Consider the following 17,771-nt stretch of genomic DNA (forward strand, 5'->3'; position numbering starts at 1 on the left):
TTGTTCGTAACCTTGCACTTCTGTAACCTATTTCTGTTAGGGTGTGAAACTACATGGATGTTGTGTTAGAAAAGATCATCAACAAAATTAAAATCTAATTGGACCATCGGACTTGATATAGGACAATTAAGCAACTGAAATAATCTACTCTGACTTCCAGCATGCTACAGAACGTCACAGAAGCTAATCCCTACTTCGCACACCTCAGAGCACATCCAGAACGATGCACCCTGGTTTGGGTTCCCAAGTAAAAGAGGGATGTTCATAAGCGTATGTGAGCTGAATGGACAGCCCCGAAGGCGGTCAGGGATAAGAGCACTTGCCCTTGGGGAGGGGTTGAGCGAACTGGGCTTGTTCAGCCTGTGGCAGGCTCAGAGGGGACGTAAGAGCAGCTCTCCAATGCTTGTGAGGAGGTTGCCATGAAGATGGAGCCAGGCTCTTCACAACAGTGCAATGGTGGGCACGAGACGAATCGAGACAAGGGAGGTGCTAACTGAATAGGAAACCCTTTTTCACCACGAGGCCAGCCAAGCACAGGTTGCCCGAGAGGCTACGCAGTCTCCGTCCTCGGTGGTTTTGCGAGATGAGACTAGATAAAGCCCTGAGCGACCCGGTTTGACCTCAAGAGCTGCCCTTGCTCTGAGCAGGAGGCTGGACCAGAGACGTCTTCAGGTCTCTTCCTGCGACCTCATGACCACAGATGCTCACGAGCGATCCTAGTTCGTGGCCTTTTACCAGCCCGAAGCGTATGAAACGCCCCGCTCTTCAAAACGCCCAAACCCGATGCCAAGGGCAGAGAGCCCGGTACACCGGGAAGCCTCCGCTACCTCTGCGCTACCCCCGTGCACAGCCCTCCCCGCAGTCGCTGCCTCAGCCCTCCCAGCGTGCGGGGCGCGCCTGAGGACGGCAGGAGCAGACGGTGCCTCCCGGGGAGCCGGGGCCGATCTCTCCCGGGGCACCCTGCCCGCGGCTGGCAGCCAGGCGCAGCCCCTCGCCCGCCTCCGCTCGGGTGCCTCGCCGCGGGCACCCCCGAAACTTCCCCGGCAGCCTGCGCACGCTCTTCCTCCCCGCCGGGGGAAAACGTGCTCTCGCTCCCTCCGTGCAGCGGGGACGGGGAGGCGGGCAGCCTGCCTCCCTCCTCCCCCCCGCCCCGGCTCGCCCGCCCGCGGAAGCCTCGCCGAGGCTCCCGCATTGCACCGCCGCGCCGCGCCGCGCCACGCCGTGCCGTGCCGTGCGCGGGGCTCGGCGCTGCCCGCCCGCGCCCCCGTCCCCGTCCCCGGCTGGCGGTATGAGCGCCGGCGAGGCGAAGGAGTATCTGGCCCGCAGGGAGATCCCGCAGCTCTTCGAGGTAGGCGAGGCGGAGCGGGGCGGCGGGGCGGGTTGGAGAGGAGCGTTTTCGCCCCGTCGCGGGGGTGCCCCGCGCTGGGACCCCCGCGGCGGGCAGCGGGCCGAAGGTGGCTGGAAGGACGGAGCGGCCAGAGGCTGCGGCGCGCCTGCCTTGCGCGGGGAGCCGCGGCGCGGAGGGGCTGGCCCCCGCCCCGCGCCGCGCCGCGCCGGGGGGCGCTGCCGGCCCATGGCGGCGCCCCGCGGGCCGGGGTGGGGGCTGCCGGCCGCGGAGCCGGCGGGGGAGCGGCTGCCCGCCGCCCGGCTGCCGGCAGGCTCCGCGGGCGGCGGGGCGGCCGCGCCTGCCCTCCTTCAGCCGCCTGGGGAGGGAGCGAACTTGGGCGCCCGCAGGGCAAAGGACCCCCGGGGCCGCGCTGCCGAGGAGTTCAGGCGGGGGGTGTCCTTCGGGTTTTCTCCGGGTTTTCGTCGGTCTGGGAGAAGGACAAAACCCACAACTGCTCAGTGAGGTTTTGTTTAGCTTCCTCCCAAGTTACCTGCCGCTAATGGTCGATAATTACTTCTCGGTGCAGTGGGGATTTTTTTTTTTTTTTCCGCCCGAATCAGACAGACATCCTGCCATCTATATAAAACGCATACACACACGGAGACACGTAGGTATTTCCCCTGCTCTGCCCTCAAGCTAGACCTTTTTTTATGTATTTGAAAATTACAGGACAGAGACCGTGCTAACGTTTTACTAACACGTTTAGAATGTGAATGGCTTAACAAGAGATGCAGACAAAACTGTTTTTCTGTAGAGACGCAAAGCTTGAGCCAGCAATTTTAAAAAAAATGGTGCATATCTTCTACAAAAATATATGGCTAATTGCTGTGATTGGTTAAGTAGCATAATAAGGGCATAGATGCATAGAAATTATAGCCTATTTTATAAATTCAAATGTGTGTAAGTAACAATTATTGTACGAACTGCAGATAACAAATAACTGAGCAAATCCTGAATTGGAGCTATTCATTTTTATTACCAACACCAACTGTGACCCTCAAGTTTATTTGCACAAATATTAGGAAAAGCACAAAGGAACATAAATCATCCTGGAAGACATTTACTGTTAAAGAGAAGGTTGGATGCAGTTGTCTTGCGGAGAGGTGAGATGGTGACTTACGTGTCACTTTGTCAAGGAAAATCAATTACCATGCATCAGAGGAGAGCCTGACTTTCCTTCTTCCACACTCCCACAGGCGCGCTGGGAGCAGAATTAGTACTGTAGGCAGGGGTTTTCTAATGGCTGGGAATTTCTGGCCAATTAAATCTGGAAGCACCTATGAACTTTGGGTTTGGGTTTTTTCCCCAATACCGATCAAGATGGTATTTGAGTGTTTCTCGTGATTGTTAAAAGTCTTTTTTTTCATTATTTGTGTAAGTGTTGACTCAAGAATATGGCTAAGATACTTGTGGGTGCACTGGTCTTTAAGGAAAAGATACGTTTTAGTGATCTAATAGGCTATGCAGAATATGTAACTTTGGGGGCTGCCTAGGTTGTGCGTTGCTCTGCACATATGTGCCAGTAGTCGTTCTAAGAAAAATGTAGGGAACTTTTTTACTATTTTCAGGTTTTATTACCATGCAAACAGACAAATATAAAGACATGGCCATGAGCTTCTTGTTCTGAATCATTTTTGTGACATTGGCAAACCACAATTGTACGATTTTTGCAGGCCTCGCTCTCACGCATTGGCTTGAAATGGGTAGTCTGAATATACAAGGAATATGGGGTTTCTCTGTGTAAAGTAAAATTCAACGTAAAAGTGCTGGTTTCTTCCTGACATCTATCATTATAGCGTGTATTTCTGATCTTACATTGCAGAGTTTGTTGAATGGATTAATATGTTACAAACCCGATGACCCGGTTGAATATTTGGAAAGCTGTTTGCAGAAGGTGAAAGAGCTTGGAGGGTCAGAAAAAGTGAAATGGGACACTTTTGTGAGCCCGGAAAAGAAGACCCTGCCTCCACTCAATGGAGGACAATCCAGGAGGTCTTTTTTCAGGAATGGTAATGTATTAAGTATAAAAATGATTATATTTCTTGTACTGTGTGTGGTTTTACATCCACTACTGAATTATTTTGTACATACTTCTATAGCAGATCATGTCTCATTCTAATTTTCCTTAGGCAAAGGACTCAAGGATTCTGTTTCCTTGTGTTTTGGCATTTGTTTTTCTTCTCCCATAACGGATGCTATGCAGGAGGAGAAATTGTGATCATTTTGCAGCCTAATGATGGATGTTTGGTGTGTAAATGTTTAACACATTAGTGGAGAGATTTCTCCTATCTTACTTAAAACATTTGCAAAGACAGGGGCAAAGTTGACTCAGTGCAGTTGGCTTATATTTTTAGTTGGTCCTTATGGGTGACATACATACTAACTTCAATGCAGTTACACTAGGTTGGTTTTCTAGTTTATATTGAAGCTATATGCTCATTTACTAAATACAGTGTAAATTATAAACTCTTAGAAAAAGGTGCGTCTTATAAAATCTAAGCAAATGTCATACCAATACCTGTAATTATTTTATTTGTAATGCTAACAAAGAGTAATTAGCTCATCTTTCAGTTGCCATAGTTATTCTTCCTTGCCATCCAGCATTTCATTAAACTAATTAGCAAGAATACTATCTCTATCGCTGTGTACAACATGTATCACCAAGAGTTCTGTTTAGTAGCACAGGTTATCTGCGCAATACAAGGCTTTTCTGGTGAGAGGCCACTGCTGAACTCTGGGTGCTATGGGCAGATTTTCACAGAAAAGCTGACGTTCTTGTAAAAAAACACCAAAGAAAACTGGCTTCTAATGGTTCCAATTTAATAAATCAGCTAAATAGAAGCAAGGAATATTTAATATACTGACACCAAGCACATTGTAAAATTAGGAGATACTTATAGTTTATGTTTATTTATTATACTTATTTAAATCTGTGTACGCAATAGATTTTGAGTTTTCTGTGTATTTCCACAATTCCCAGTTTATCTTACTATTTTACAGTGATGCCTGATAATTCTAACTTCCCATACCGACGGTATGACCGACTCCCTCCAATCCAACAGTTTTCAATAGAAAGTGACACCGACCTCTCTGAAACTGCTGAGCTAATTGAGGAGTATGATGTGTTTGATCCTGCAAGACCTCGACCAAAAATTATCCTTGTCATAGGTATGAAAGCAGAGTCATTTTGACAAGATTTTATCTTTGTTACTTTGCCTTTTTAATTTGTTCTGCAAATACCTTGAATGCCTATATGTATTTAAATACAATTTTTCCATCTGCTGTAGCAAGTGGTGCAGCCCAATTAGAGTGTATCAGAAAGTGAAATTGTTAGTGCTGAAGATATAGCATCCCAACTGTAAGCATTTTAGGGGTTACAGTGAGCACATGTGGCCATGTTCTGTAGACTGGATGCCTGTTAGCAGCTGGAGAGCTTACGGTTTGCTGATGGAGCACATCCGCCAGTTTGATTTAATCTAAAAAAAACCCGGTTCATGCATTTCAAGACAGCTCCACCATGTGAAACAAAGTGCTCTTCCGAAGTGTGCTCTGGATCTGAACTAAAACACTATCGTAGAAGTATCAAAGCTGCTCACAAGAAAGAATATTTAAAAATATTGGATAAGCCAGCTCAAAAAGGTGATAGGGAACTGTTGTCCTCTATATTTAGAACCTTGAAAACTGATTGGTGTGTCCAGCGGAGTGAGCGTACATGGTCACTAGTCCATTGCATTGATAAATTAATCCCTAGATCTATTTGGCAAATGAATCCTGTGCCAACGCCAGGGAGAGTGAGTGATCAGTTAGCATTAGTTAATTGTGCTTTCTCCCCAAGTTCTCTCTTGTGTGCTGTTTAGTGTCCTTTCTAAACAACTCATATTTTCTAGCCTCAGACAAGCATACTGTTTATTAAGAAATAGCTACAGTTTAAATCTAGATCAGCATTTTATTCTATTTCTGTATTTAAGTTCTTTGAGTTAGTTTCCGTGTCATCTGGGATGGTTGTCTTTTGAAATTTTACTGCCAGGCCTAATTCTCTGATTCTTTGGACTGTTTAAATAGTTACAGCACAGGTTCCAGGTGATGGAGAATCACATTTTTAGTCTATAAAGCCTTATTCATATTGAAGAGAGATATTGCTTCCATAACAGAGAATAGTATGTAGTATAGTAGAACAGAATAGACGTGTCTTCTCTGTATTATAGAGTGGGATCTCTAAGAACAGAACGTCCTCTAGGTTCTGCATCCAGCAGTTCTCAGAAATGTGATATTGGAATATACTGAAAATAGAAAACCAGGCATTTTTCTAGATATTTGTGGTATGCTGAAAGAATTGCTTAGGCATTTGAATTTTCTTAATCTTTTGTTTCAGAATTACAAATCTCAACATGCAGGTTTCTCCATGCACTGTTGAACTATAAAGCTTGCATTAGATGGAGAAATAACACATGCCTTTCTTTCATCTTCATTAATTAGCTAGCCTTCCTTTTCATAAAGGAGAAAAACTGGCTCCTTTTCAGTGACCACAGAAGGATCTTAATGCGTTGAAATCCATGTAGCTCTGTTGCAGTAGAGTGATGAATGAAGGTTTGATCTAGGTGTGATAAAGAGAGGTTGGCTTTCACCTCTGGAACTGAGTGCAGGGGTATTTGAAGTGAAATCTTTGAATGCCAGCATCCAGTGAACAGACCAGGGATTTTACAGAGCTCTTCTTTTCTCCCATAGATGTAGGAAACATTGTAAACATTCTACAAAGCCTATTTAGGGTTAATTTCCAACTGAGTTTCTCTGAATCTAGCTATTATAGTGTGGTCTGATAGAAACATGATACTATATGTAGCTTAGCAGCTATTGACCAATTTTGTATAGTATCACAAAAATTTCTTCCAAATTCAACTTTCTATTGAGAAAGCACATAAAAACACACACTGGAAAGAACAAAAGAATAACTAATATACTGAATGAAAGAGAGAAAATGAAAAAAATGTACTATTAATTTCAAGATACAAATATTATACACAAAAATACGTTGCATATTTTTCATTTTGCATAAAATGCTGGTGAGAACTTCAGTTAAGCAAGGTGTTTATGTCTAACTAGTGATGACTAACCATACTGCCAAGCTCAGATGGTACTGGTCCCATTCATTGTTGGGGACTGAAATGAATAGAAGTTAAAGACCTGTCTTCTGCTTCACGTATTAGGTGAACTTTTCTTTAATAATGCATAAGCCCAAGATCTTTTTAATGCTTCCATAAAGGTTTTTACAACTTCTTTGCTTTATGAAATCTATCATCCTTATAATGAACCAGGCAGCTGCAAGGCAAAAGAGAACTCACTAATAAAGGTGGGGGTTTTGTTCTTTTCCTGTGTTTGCAGAAAAGTCTTCTGGTGAAATGTAAAGCTATAAAGCTGCAAAGTGAGTATGTGACTGGATTTTAGAAAAATCAGATGGAACCAGCCAGAATGGCACACGCATGAATCACTGGAAAATTAAGTTTCTAAGGCATTATAACACTAGGAAACTAGATTGTGTTTAAAAATGTGCTTCCTAACGTATTTTGACAAATACATTTTTACTACTGATACAGCCTGAATACAAAGATCTTAACAAATGAATTATCTGGTGTCATTAGCCCCTTAGTTCAGTATGTTTTTAAACTGTGCTTGATTAAAAATATTAGTTAATATTAAAAGAGTATGTTTTCCTTTTATAATCAAAGTTTAAAGGACAGATCAAAGATAGTGCTGTCAGCAGGCAGCTGGCGTGTTGATTTGTTAAATCCAGTCCACAGCTAGATTTTAAAATCATAAGTCTTTTCAGAAATCTTATTATTACATTAATTTATTTTGAATCTGCAACAATATAAGCAAAATTGAAATTTTTAACTTCCATTGAGAAAACTAGATTAAAATAACCGTTTTAGGAAAAGTTTTTGGGGCATACAAATCTTTACTTGAAACCAGTTAGCAATTATAATTTTAGATGCAACAAAAGTTCCTTAGTCTAGATGTCTTCTAAGAAATATGTAAGATAATCAAGCTTTTCTTGAATAATGTATAATCTCAGAATAAGTGAAAAGAATGAAAATCAAAAGTGATTTGATTTTCCTTTCTTCTGAACAGTTTGTCGGTATGATTTATCAAAGAGTCAGGAATGGATACATAGTTCAATAAATTATAATAATTTGCTGTGGGAAGTAATTTTGTCCTGTCACTTCCCTCTTATTTTATTACCTGAATGTTTCCCCTCAGATTGTAAATGGATAATCCCAGCTTGCTATAAAGGGATATTTTTGGATTGAGAAAAACAAAATGTATGAGAAGTTTATGAACATTAAAGCAAAGACTTGATTAGTTTTTTTCTGCTTGTGATTCAAATTGGAAGAAGTGCCAATCTACACATTGTTTTTCTGATTCTCTTTAATGGCACTCCTAACAGGAGTGTAAAGTGTATCATCTACTTAGTTTCAAGAAGTTTTTTTCAGTTATTTTACGGTTTTACAAAGACTGATGTTTCTTCAGGTAGCAGTTCTGTTTTTCTGGCATCTTTTGTATCTCTGCTGGAATGCGGATACTATTTTCCTTGTTAAATTTTCTGTTTCTAATTTTCTACATGTTACTTATATATGTTTTGCATCTTTATTGTTTCCGGGGTGCAACATAGTCTGTTTCAAACTTGTCTTGAGTCTCCAGGGAAATAAACTGAATTTCCTTCCTTTGAAGTTTTCTATATGCAGGAATTAAGCACAGCATTGGCTCCAGTATGTTTTATAAACCCTTTTCTCCAAAGCATAGTCACAACCTACCGCCCCTTTTTTCCAGTAGCGAGGATTATTGCCAGTAAATAAACCCACATAATTCATAGTAATAAATGTTACACCTATGTATAAACACACACTCATATAAGATACATTACTTATGTTATGCTCATTAGATTGCAGTATATGGCTTTATACAGAGAGAGAGGGTTGCTTATGGAAATCTTTACACAGAGCGAACCGACATTCCAGTAACGAGTAGTAATCCATTCACCTGGCAAAATCTGCTCCATACAAACTGGCAGCAATCATTGAACAATTAGCTGCACTTTTTTGTGCTGTTGTTTTCATCTAAGCAAGAGAAAAGACGCTGGGAATCAGTTACTCCAAGCCTACTATCATTCCAGATTACCAAGAGTCTGTAATAAACTGTAAACTATTTTGTTTGAACATTTTTATCAGGTACGTTTTTGATACAGGAGTGAAACACAACATAAGGTTTGGTGAAATGCATTTGTCATGGGGGAAGGCTGAGCGTGCCATCAAAGGGAGTGGGGAGAGCCGAAGCAGAATTGCTTTGTAGCCATTTTAGTGGACCAGATGATTCCTAGTATATCAGATGCTTGCGTATCTACAAAAGGGAAACATCCTTTATTCTAACAAAGAGGATAGCTAAACGGTCTATGAAAGAAGGAGTTCAAGCTGAAAAAACTAAGCCCATCTAGACCACCTAGAAGAACTGAAATGGAGGAATAGCTGTAAAATCTAACATAATCTGCCAAAAGATAGAGAGAAAGCATGTGCCTTTTTAGGAGAGAAACAGCAAGTGAACTGAATGAGGGGAAAATATTTTTCATTTGTAACCTTACTGTACAGAGATAAGACATAGTTTTCCTTTCATTTCTTTGCTTTTATGTTCTATGAACACCTGTAGCTGTATTGACTAGTTGGATGTTACAGATAAATGCTTGTATTTGCATTTGTCTTAACCTGGCTTGATTTAAGCATAGTTTAAACTAATTGGATAATGATTAAAACCTTTTTTTTCCCCAAGGGTATAACTAAACTGTGGGCAAGGTATGGGAACACCTGAACAATATGCAAGCTTCCCTGCGCATTCTCTTCAAATGTGTCCCTATCTGAGTTACAAAGGCCAGGTGGAGAGTTACTATCACAGCGTCAGGGGTACAGAAGAGTTCCTAGTGACTACTGGTGACACTGAAATCTCTCTGACATGCAATACTGGGGCACAGGTTTGAACCTGGTTACACAGGGAGTGTCATAGCCATATATGAAGAAATACTGCAAAGCTTATCCTGCAGTCAAATATGTATTAATTATATAAATGCCTAAAAGCTATTTATGAGAATAATACGGTAATATAAGAATAATAATATGGTAATAATATGGTAATATAAGAAAGAGTTAGAAAATTGCTAAGAAGCAGCTCCTCGTATTCATATTTACTTTCATTGCATTGCTGTATTTTTTAAAATTCATAGAAAACATATATTTTTAACAAATCTTAATTTTTTGTCTGTTGAAATAAAATTCAGTGTTCTCATACACAATACACCAAAATATAGCTACTTAGTGTCGGGAATTAATATAAACCCACTTGTTTTGGTTTTGCTTTGTTATGCTATTCAGTAACATACACTTTTCTCTATATAAACATTTATTTTTAACAAAACAATTCCCTATTTTTACCTACTGGATTCCAGTTTCTCTGTTCTTCACATCATAAAGTCTCCTTTTAGTTCAGACGTAGTCTGATTTTTCCCTGCTATGTAATATAATTGTTTTCTGTGATTTTGATATATATACTGCCTGCTATATTGAAGGGTCTCTTTATTTTTTAAGTTGTCTAGCAAGCTGAACCTAACAAATTGCATTTCTATCAGATGCTTCAAGCATCAATACCAGAAATATGCATGGTTCAATAAAAGTCCTTGTACGAAATCACTATGGAAACATCTCAGCTGATTATTTAATATTTTTCTGTCTTTTAAAATTAGAAAACCTCAGAAACTCATGCAAGCATATTTAGGAGCAGATTTTATTAGTTGCATTTCATGACTAGTCCATTGATTTAATTGGCTTATTTAACCAAGTACGATTCTTTCTAACATGGATATGCTTCAGACTATCTGGCTCTATCTTTGGATTCACAGAGTTCAGGAAGGGACCAGTTCATTTGTCTGTTCCTCTATTACAAATCAAGAAAAATTCCTTTCCAGGAACAGCTTTAAAATGAGGTCAAGCCTGAAAGACTGTGTTTATTTTTAATTCACAAGTGGTTTTTTGGTTTTGTTTTTTTTTTTACTTCATTTTACAAACTGTTACCTTTATGATCAGGTAGATGAGAACCATTTCTAATGGCTGGTAACAAGTCATGCAACTACAAGATTTGCTGTAATAATGGTTGGAAAATTGGTGCCAATAGCAAAGATTTCACATGTGATTGGGTACTTCAGATCAAAGGTTAATTTAATGTTTTGCTTATAATTACCAATAGGTGGCCCAGGAAGTGGTAAAGGAACACAGAGTTTGAAAATAGCAGAACGTTATGGATTTAACTACATATCAGTTGGTGAATTGTTAAGGAAGAAGATCCACAGCACAAGCAGCAATAGAAAATGGAGTCTAATTGCTAAAATAATTACTACTGGAGAACTGGCCCCTCAGGTACAGCGTATCCTGTGTTAATGTTTACTTTTGTACATGCTGTATTTATGTGCATCATCAAGAAAAGCTCCTTTACAGTATTAAATAACTTCTTTTCTCTGTGAAAGGAAACAACCATAACTGAGATAAAGCAGAGGTTAATGCAGATCCCTGATGAAGAGGGTATAGTGATTGATGGATTTCCCAGAGATGTTGCCCAGGCGATCTCCTTTGAGGACCAAGTAAGAGATTGTTTTTATTCTTAAAATAACATACATATCTCTACAACAGTTAAGCTTCTTGAAATCATCAGTCAGATTCCAAGAAAGACTAGATGTTATTTCTAACTGAGCATTGCTCTTTAAATCTTTGCAAGTATGTAGTTACAGATTGATAAAAGGTTATTCTTTCGGTTTACGTTATATGACATCCTGTCTGAAGACAGAATATTATATAAAAAGGCAATGTGGTAATATAACCAATAATCCAAGCCTCTTGTCTCTGTAATGAAAATCCTCTCAAGATGAAGAAGAAAAAACATCAATTCTAATAATTAATATTGTTTGTATCTTAGTGATTTAGAAAGGGGGAAGACATTATATTTCCATATCTATTTGTTCAATTTAATCTACAGTAACAGAAACATACTTAAATCAATATGTATCTTCACAACACTTTTAATCTCAAGTTTATTACAGTGCATTGAAAAGACTAGAATAAAATAAGGGTTAAAACTGCCCATGTTTTGCAAGTTTTTGTAAACCAGAAATTATGCTTTTGTTTTAGAAATTTAGATAATTTTGGTTATTCTAAACTACAATTCTAAGGTTTAGTCAGCTAAAACTGTATTCCCAAGTTCTATTCACATGTTGTTTTCATGTGTGTATTTTAAACTAATCTAAAAATACTTAAATTCAGTGGAAAAACAAACAGTTTATGTCATTTTGAGATCAAGCGCTGTTAACATAACAGTTATGGTCACAAGTAAAGGTTGCAGTTTCAGTGCTGAATTTTTAGAGCACCCTTCATGCAGAGTGTTTCAAAGTCCTTCACAATTGCTGGTGTACTACCGTTTCTGTACTTTGAATTCTAAGTGACATTGCCAAGACAGAAGTAACAAAAGAAAGCAGCTAATGAGGCATTTCATTAGTGTGCTTTTATAAGGTATTCTTCTGGGCAAAATTTAGAAGACTGAATTGAGGAAATTAAAGAAAACAGACAAAATAGTTTATTACAGAAAATAGCCAATGACTGCCAGCTCTATCTCCTTGTATTTAGCAAAAGAGAAGATTGACTATTCTATAAATGAAACAGCAGAAATTTAGGCTTAATGGTCATTTCCTTGCCTTATTTTTTTTGTCCAGTATATTGTGTGGTAGTGTGACTTAAGTGCATTTCTTCGTGCTATAATTTTGTGCTGATGTGTTTGATGAAAGAATGGCGGACGTGAATCTGGAAGAACTCATAGGAGTTAAATTAAGTGCTTTGAGTTATCCTAGGGTCAGATTCTCCTTCTAGAAAGGAAAACCAGTTAAACAACACTTGAGTACCTATAGGGTCCATTAGTAATACCACTAAGAAGTGGAGTCCAGGAGGTAATAGAAAAAGCTCAGGCAGTACTGAGCGGTAGAAGGGGAGAAAGATGGACACTATATTTCAGATATGTTTGAACCCTCCCTTTGCACCATTCTAATACACTTTCACAGTGTTTCCTCACTTAACCTGAAATATTCCCCTCTGCCAGCCCGGTTAGTTCTTGTTGACTAACTTTGGCTCCTTTTGAGCATGTGCTCTTGCTTCAAGGATGCTGTAGATTGGTCTTTTTTTTTTCTTTCTTTTTTTTTTTTTAGAGAAAAGCGAGGATGGATTTAGTTGTTTTAGTCCTGACTATATTCTCAGAGAGTTCCTTCATTTTCAGTCTAATGGGATTTACTAAATCATACTCCTCAAGGCCTGATTCTGCCTGAAAGATAGATGACCATCTGAGTCTCTGAAAAAATCCCAGAGCTCTTCACGTAGGGCCTCCCTTCAATCTTATCTGTTCTAAAATAAATATGGGAAAGGAAAGAAGGAATCACAGAGCTTTTGTAGGAGCATAGGAAAGAAAATTTGGTCTGTTTAGGCTCCCCCTTTTTCACCTTTCTTCACAGTTGACCTCTTATATGAGCATATCTAAGGCCATGGAAATAAATGTACAATGGATGTATATATTTCAACATCTGTTTAATCCAGTGAGATATAGTCAGTGTTTTATCCTGGATTTATATTTTAAAGAAATAAAATATGTTTGTTGTTTCTTTAAAATTCTCTGTTTAGTAAGCCATAATGCTACACACATAAGTAGGAAGGTCTTGTGGTAAGGCAGGGGGACTATCAGCAGATGTGGTACCCATCTTCTTTCACAGGATGAGACTGACAGTAATCCATGGCATGTCAGGTTATTTACATTAAACGTGCTAACATTTTTAAGGCACTCAGAGATCCCTCAATGGGAAGTGCAACTGAGTTGTGGAGAATTCAGTAATTAACTGCTGTGATAATTTGTGTAGGTCTGCTGTTAAAGATGCTATGGGTGTTTTCCACAGCTTAGAAATGTTATAGCTTTCTTGCTAGCAGTGTGTAGAAGGACAGAACAGAATTGTTCTCATTACCAAAAAGTGACAAGATGAGAAATAATTAGTTGAAATTTCAGCAAAGAAAGTTTTGATTAAATAGTAAGACACTTTATAGTTAGAAGATCTATAAAGCAATGGAATATCCTTCTGAAGGAAATGGTGAAATCCCACAAAATGCAAATAGTCAAATTGCATCCTCAGAACACATATCTGTTGATAAAAAGTTCTGAATAAAGAATTAATTCTTATTGTTATCCCTAATTTTGTCATGGGTGAATACTTATTCTTTCAGATGGTCCCTTTAATGCTTATGTACTTGAAACAGTAGAAAAGATTGTATGTCACAAGCCATTTTAAAGGTTACATTTAGGGAAACTGCCAAAAAATGCATGAAGTAGGAATTACTATTTATTTAATAATTTTCCCTCATTCATCATCCCTTTGCAGCTGTTAATTGTTTTGATTACAAGGGTTCTAAAATACAATTGTGTGCTTTCAAACAGTGACTTTATATTATTATTTGTTCCATAAAGCAGCTAGAACACTTTTGGATTTTATGATGTAAATTAAAATAATGATGGTAAGTTTGTATAAGGGTAAATAGAATATGCTGGCTTTCTCAATTCTTTCAGCTGTATAGGATATAGAGTAGATGCCAGTGGGAGGAATGAGCAGCAGGGACAAAGGTGACTGTACATTTATCCTTAGTCATTTGAGTATGTTGGGATGCGTATCGGAAGCTTGAAATAAGCAAAGAAGCATTCATTTTAAAAGTGGCATGTTCCACTATATAGCCTTCTCCTTTGCCATTGTTTACACAGACAGAAATGAACTCCAGTAATATATGTAGTAATACCAAAAATAAATTGTGGGAGTAGAATGTGAAGGACAAGTTATTAAACTGAATGGAAACAGAGATGAGTAATACAAGATACTGAGAGAGTAGGTAAGGCTGGAACAGGGGCTGAACAAATGTGAGGAAAATAGGAGGTCTATAAGCAAAACAGGCTACAAAAACCTAACATAATTTTAGTTCAGGAAAGCATGTCTAGTCTTCATTGATTATGAGAAGTCTATATTGTTTTGTTACCCATATGTTATTCCTCTTTGTGGTGCATGATGCAGTGGCATCAAGAAGGTTTCTGGACCCAAGGTCACATAAAGGACCAGGAAGTCAAAACTTGGACTAGATGTGAGTTGGCCACAGTGGTCAGGGAAAGGTGGACCAGGAGAGAGCCTGTATGGTTTTTGGTCTGAGCCACATCATCTCCCCTCTCTCCACCAGCGCATGTTGTGGACAGTAGGTGATGAACAACTGAAGGGCAAGACACAAATGGCATAAAATCTGTCTTGCTCCCAAACACTAACACTATAGTTCCCCGAATGCTGTTTACTGAACCTTTTTGTATATATTATTACATGGCTTTCACCAGTAAGAACTGTGCTGAGTTATTGTAAAGATAAACTAATTTATATTGGAAATGGTTCACCATATTAGTAGCAGAAAAGGAAGAGGTCAGCTAAGATGCCTGGTTTCTTTTGCAAGCACATGTAAAAAAAAATCTAGCTGTGCCATGTTTATAGACATCTTTAATGTAACAAATTATTTATGCTAAAATAATTCCTTCAGTTTTATGGCTCACATAGCTGTTATTGATACTTGACACTATTTGAGCTTTCATAATCTCTTCATTTTGTGAAAAAAATCAAATGGATACACATGTCTGAACCCTAGTTACAGTACCTGTCCTGCATCATGTTGTAGTATAGAAATACACAATGATAATGAATTCTTGTTGAACTTCACTTGTAATTGCTCTTGGTACTACCAGCACATTTTTATTCCTTTGACTAATCCAGAAGCTGAACTTTTCTCTGGGAAAAAATGTTATTTTTAGTAAACGAGTCAAAGCAAACCAACTTGTGCTAACATTCCCAAACATAGGTATAGCTAAAAGATGACGATTTCTTCCTTATTATGTTGCCAGGCTCTTGTGTGGACAGTGAGTTCTCAATGTGTTGCTAGGCAGAATTGTATTAAAACACATTGCATCTCAATGACTAAAGTGCCTAAGTTAAAGCAATGTATCATTTGCGGCACTCACAGTATTTCTCTTTCTGCTCAGATCTAGAAACCAGAAGTAACAAACACTGCTTCCAAGCAATAATGTCAATCTGGAATAAGTGGATTAAAAAGCACTTTTACACATCTGAGGAATTTCACGTTTAAATTAAAGCTTTTTTCCCCACTCTTTTACTGAGTTTTGTTAATATTACTGTTACTATCATCCGTATCTTTTGAGCAGGAAAGAAGTCTTTAAGATGGCATTAGTGATGTTTTCAGATTTTCAGCAGTGCTTGCCACCTAGCAGCAACTCTGCCATTCTGGTCACTTACACCAGCTTCATTTCTTAATGGTCAGCTACTCATTGCAGACTCATTGCAGCCTGTGAGAACTCACAGCCATGAGCACTGCAGTTTTCTCTTGAGTTTCTCTCAGTTTTCTTTGAACTTCTTATCTGAGTTGAAATAAGGCTTGTACTTTTCTCTTTGAAAACTGAATACATGACATACAACTTCTCTCATTGGATTGTTGCCAAATCCTGACTCTCATTTCTTAATTCCAGAAAGCAGAGTCAATACTGCCAATACTTTTGATAGGGGTACTTTTAATAAAACCCTGAAGTCATGTGACTATGAGAATCTCAGCTCTCACTTTAAAACAAAGTTCCAAGAAGTCATGGTTGTGGAGAAAAAAATGAAAACATGAAATTTAATGTCTTAAAAGCAAATAGAACTTCCACTTTATATATTTGTTTTAAATATATTCTAATTTCTGCATTCTGATCATTTTGAAATCCTTCTGCATAGTAGCACATCTTTAATACTGATTTATTTAGCCTTTCAGTTTGAGCCTAGGTGTAAAGCTATCCTAAACCACAAATTTCTAAGGTATTCATGATCTCTGCTGAGTGCAAATAGTAGAAAGGTGTTTAGATTCCAAGCACACATTCGAAAATGCCAAGGAGAAAATGGTTTATTTACCATTAACCTGTCAGCTTGAAATTCAGCAAGTCATCTACAGTACCAGCATGCTCAAGCATGCTAAATATCTTCCTCTCCAGTAACACTGTAATGAAATGCCTCTGACTGGTGTATTGAACTCAAATGACTTGTGAAGAAGAAACTGCAGTTTGACTTTCTGTGTAATCTCTCACATGGCAATAGGTTTTTACCCTTCCCAGGAGAAACAATTTCTCACTTCAGTATTTTCCAGTTAATTTCAGTTACTGCTTTGGTTTGGGTTTGTGTTTTTTCCCCCACTTTCAGTCATTCATGCATAACTTCCCTTCTGATTTCAGTAATTCCTTCACCAACATTAACCTTGTGAGTTTCAGTGGAGTAAGTACAGGTGAAGTTTGCTTAAAATATATTAACTGTAAGTTTTGTTAATAGTCAAATGAAATATTGAACAGGTATTAGAACTAAGGAATATTCATTAATGAACATAATTTAATTCCTTGATGAAAGAGAAAGACTATTTTTGTGGAAATTATCTTAAAAATATTTTTGTGTTATATGGCCTGGGTGACGACGATATTTGCAGAAGTAAAATCTTAATTTAAATAATAAGCAGAGGCAGTAAATTATATCTGATTCTTTGTTTAAAGTATCCTTAAGAATATTCATAAATGCACTACACCTACAAAAAATAACTAGTTCATCTTGGCTGCTATTTGGCTTAACTTTTTAACTCCCAAATACATATCTTACAAAATTATTATGGGAATTAGTTGTGCTAAAGTAGAACAAGCTATGTAGATGGCACAATATAGGATGCTGGGATGTCCACAGCCTCACAGGCTAAGGACAGCAGTACTATTCCTCCAAGTCCATTACTTAAACCTCCAAGCAGAAATGATGTCTGCAGTCCCTTCAAAGTTTCACAGAGGTATTTGTGGCCAGCTGACCTATGGCGGTCTGACTGCCAAGCTCATGCTCTGCAAAGAGCTTGTCATAGAAAACCTGATGTGTCACTGGTCAAGAGTGTGGGCTCCAGAACAACTAGGAAAATGAATGCAACCTTTCTGTGAATCTTCTTAAGGGGAAAGGATCTGTTCTTTGCAATAGGTTTTTGTTCTGGTAAAGGTGTTTTTTCTGTATCATGGTCTATGTGTCTTCTTCATTTCATTCCCTCCTCAATTTCTATCTTCCTTTTCCCAAATATCCACTTCATGGTTCCCAGCTGATAAGCCTCATGTACAGGCCCCTACTGGATGTATGTACCCAGTCGTCTGTACGAGGAGTGGGAGGGCTAGCACATCAGCAGTGTGCATTGCT

The 17,771-nt window shown here is 38.9% G+C and overlaps 1 protein-coding gene across 1 annotated transcript in view; it reads left to right on the plus strand.

Moving 5' to 3' along the window:
• Positions 1-848: 848 nt before the first annotated feature.
• AK5 (adenylate kinase 5) overlaps positions 849-17,771 on the plus strand; it is a 99,642-nt gene continuing 82,719 nt past the window's right edge. The window contains exons 1-5 of the mRNA XM_049808586.1: positions 849-1,348; positions 3,210-3,396; positions 4,388-4,555; positions 10,667-10,836; positions 10,944-11,057. Coding sequence (XP_049664543.1) covers positions 1,289-1,348; positions 3,210-3,396; positions 4,388-4,555; positions 10,667-10,836; positions 10,944-11,057 — 699 coding nt within the window. The 5' untranslated portion in view covers positions 849-1,288. The remainder of the gene's footprint in view (positions 1,349-3,209; positions 3,397-4,387; positions 4,556-10,666; positions 10,837-10,943; positions 11,058-17,771) is intronic.

Source organism: Accipiter gentilis, chromosome 8 (genome assembly GCF_929443795.1).
Source record: "Accipiter gentilis chromosome 8, bAccGen1.1, whole genome shotgun sequence".
Classification (NCBI taxonomy): domain Eukaryota; kingdom Metazoa; phylum Chordata; class Aves; order Accipitriformes; family Accipitridae; genus Astur; species Astur gentilis.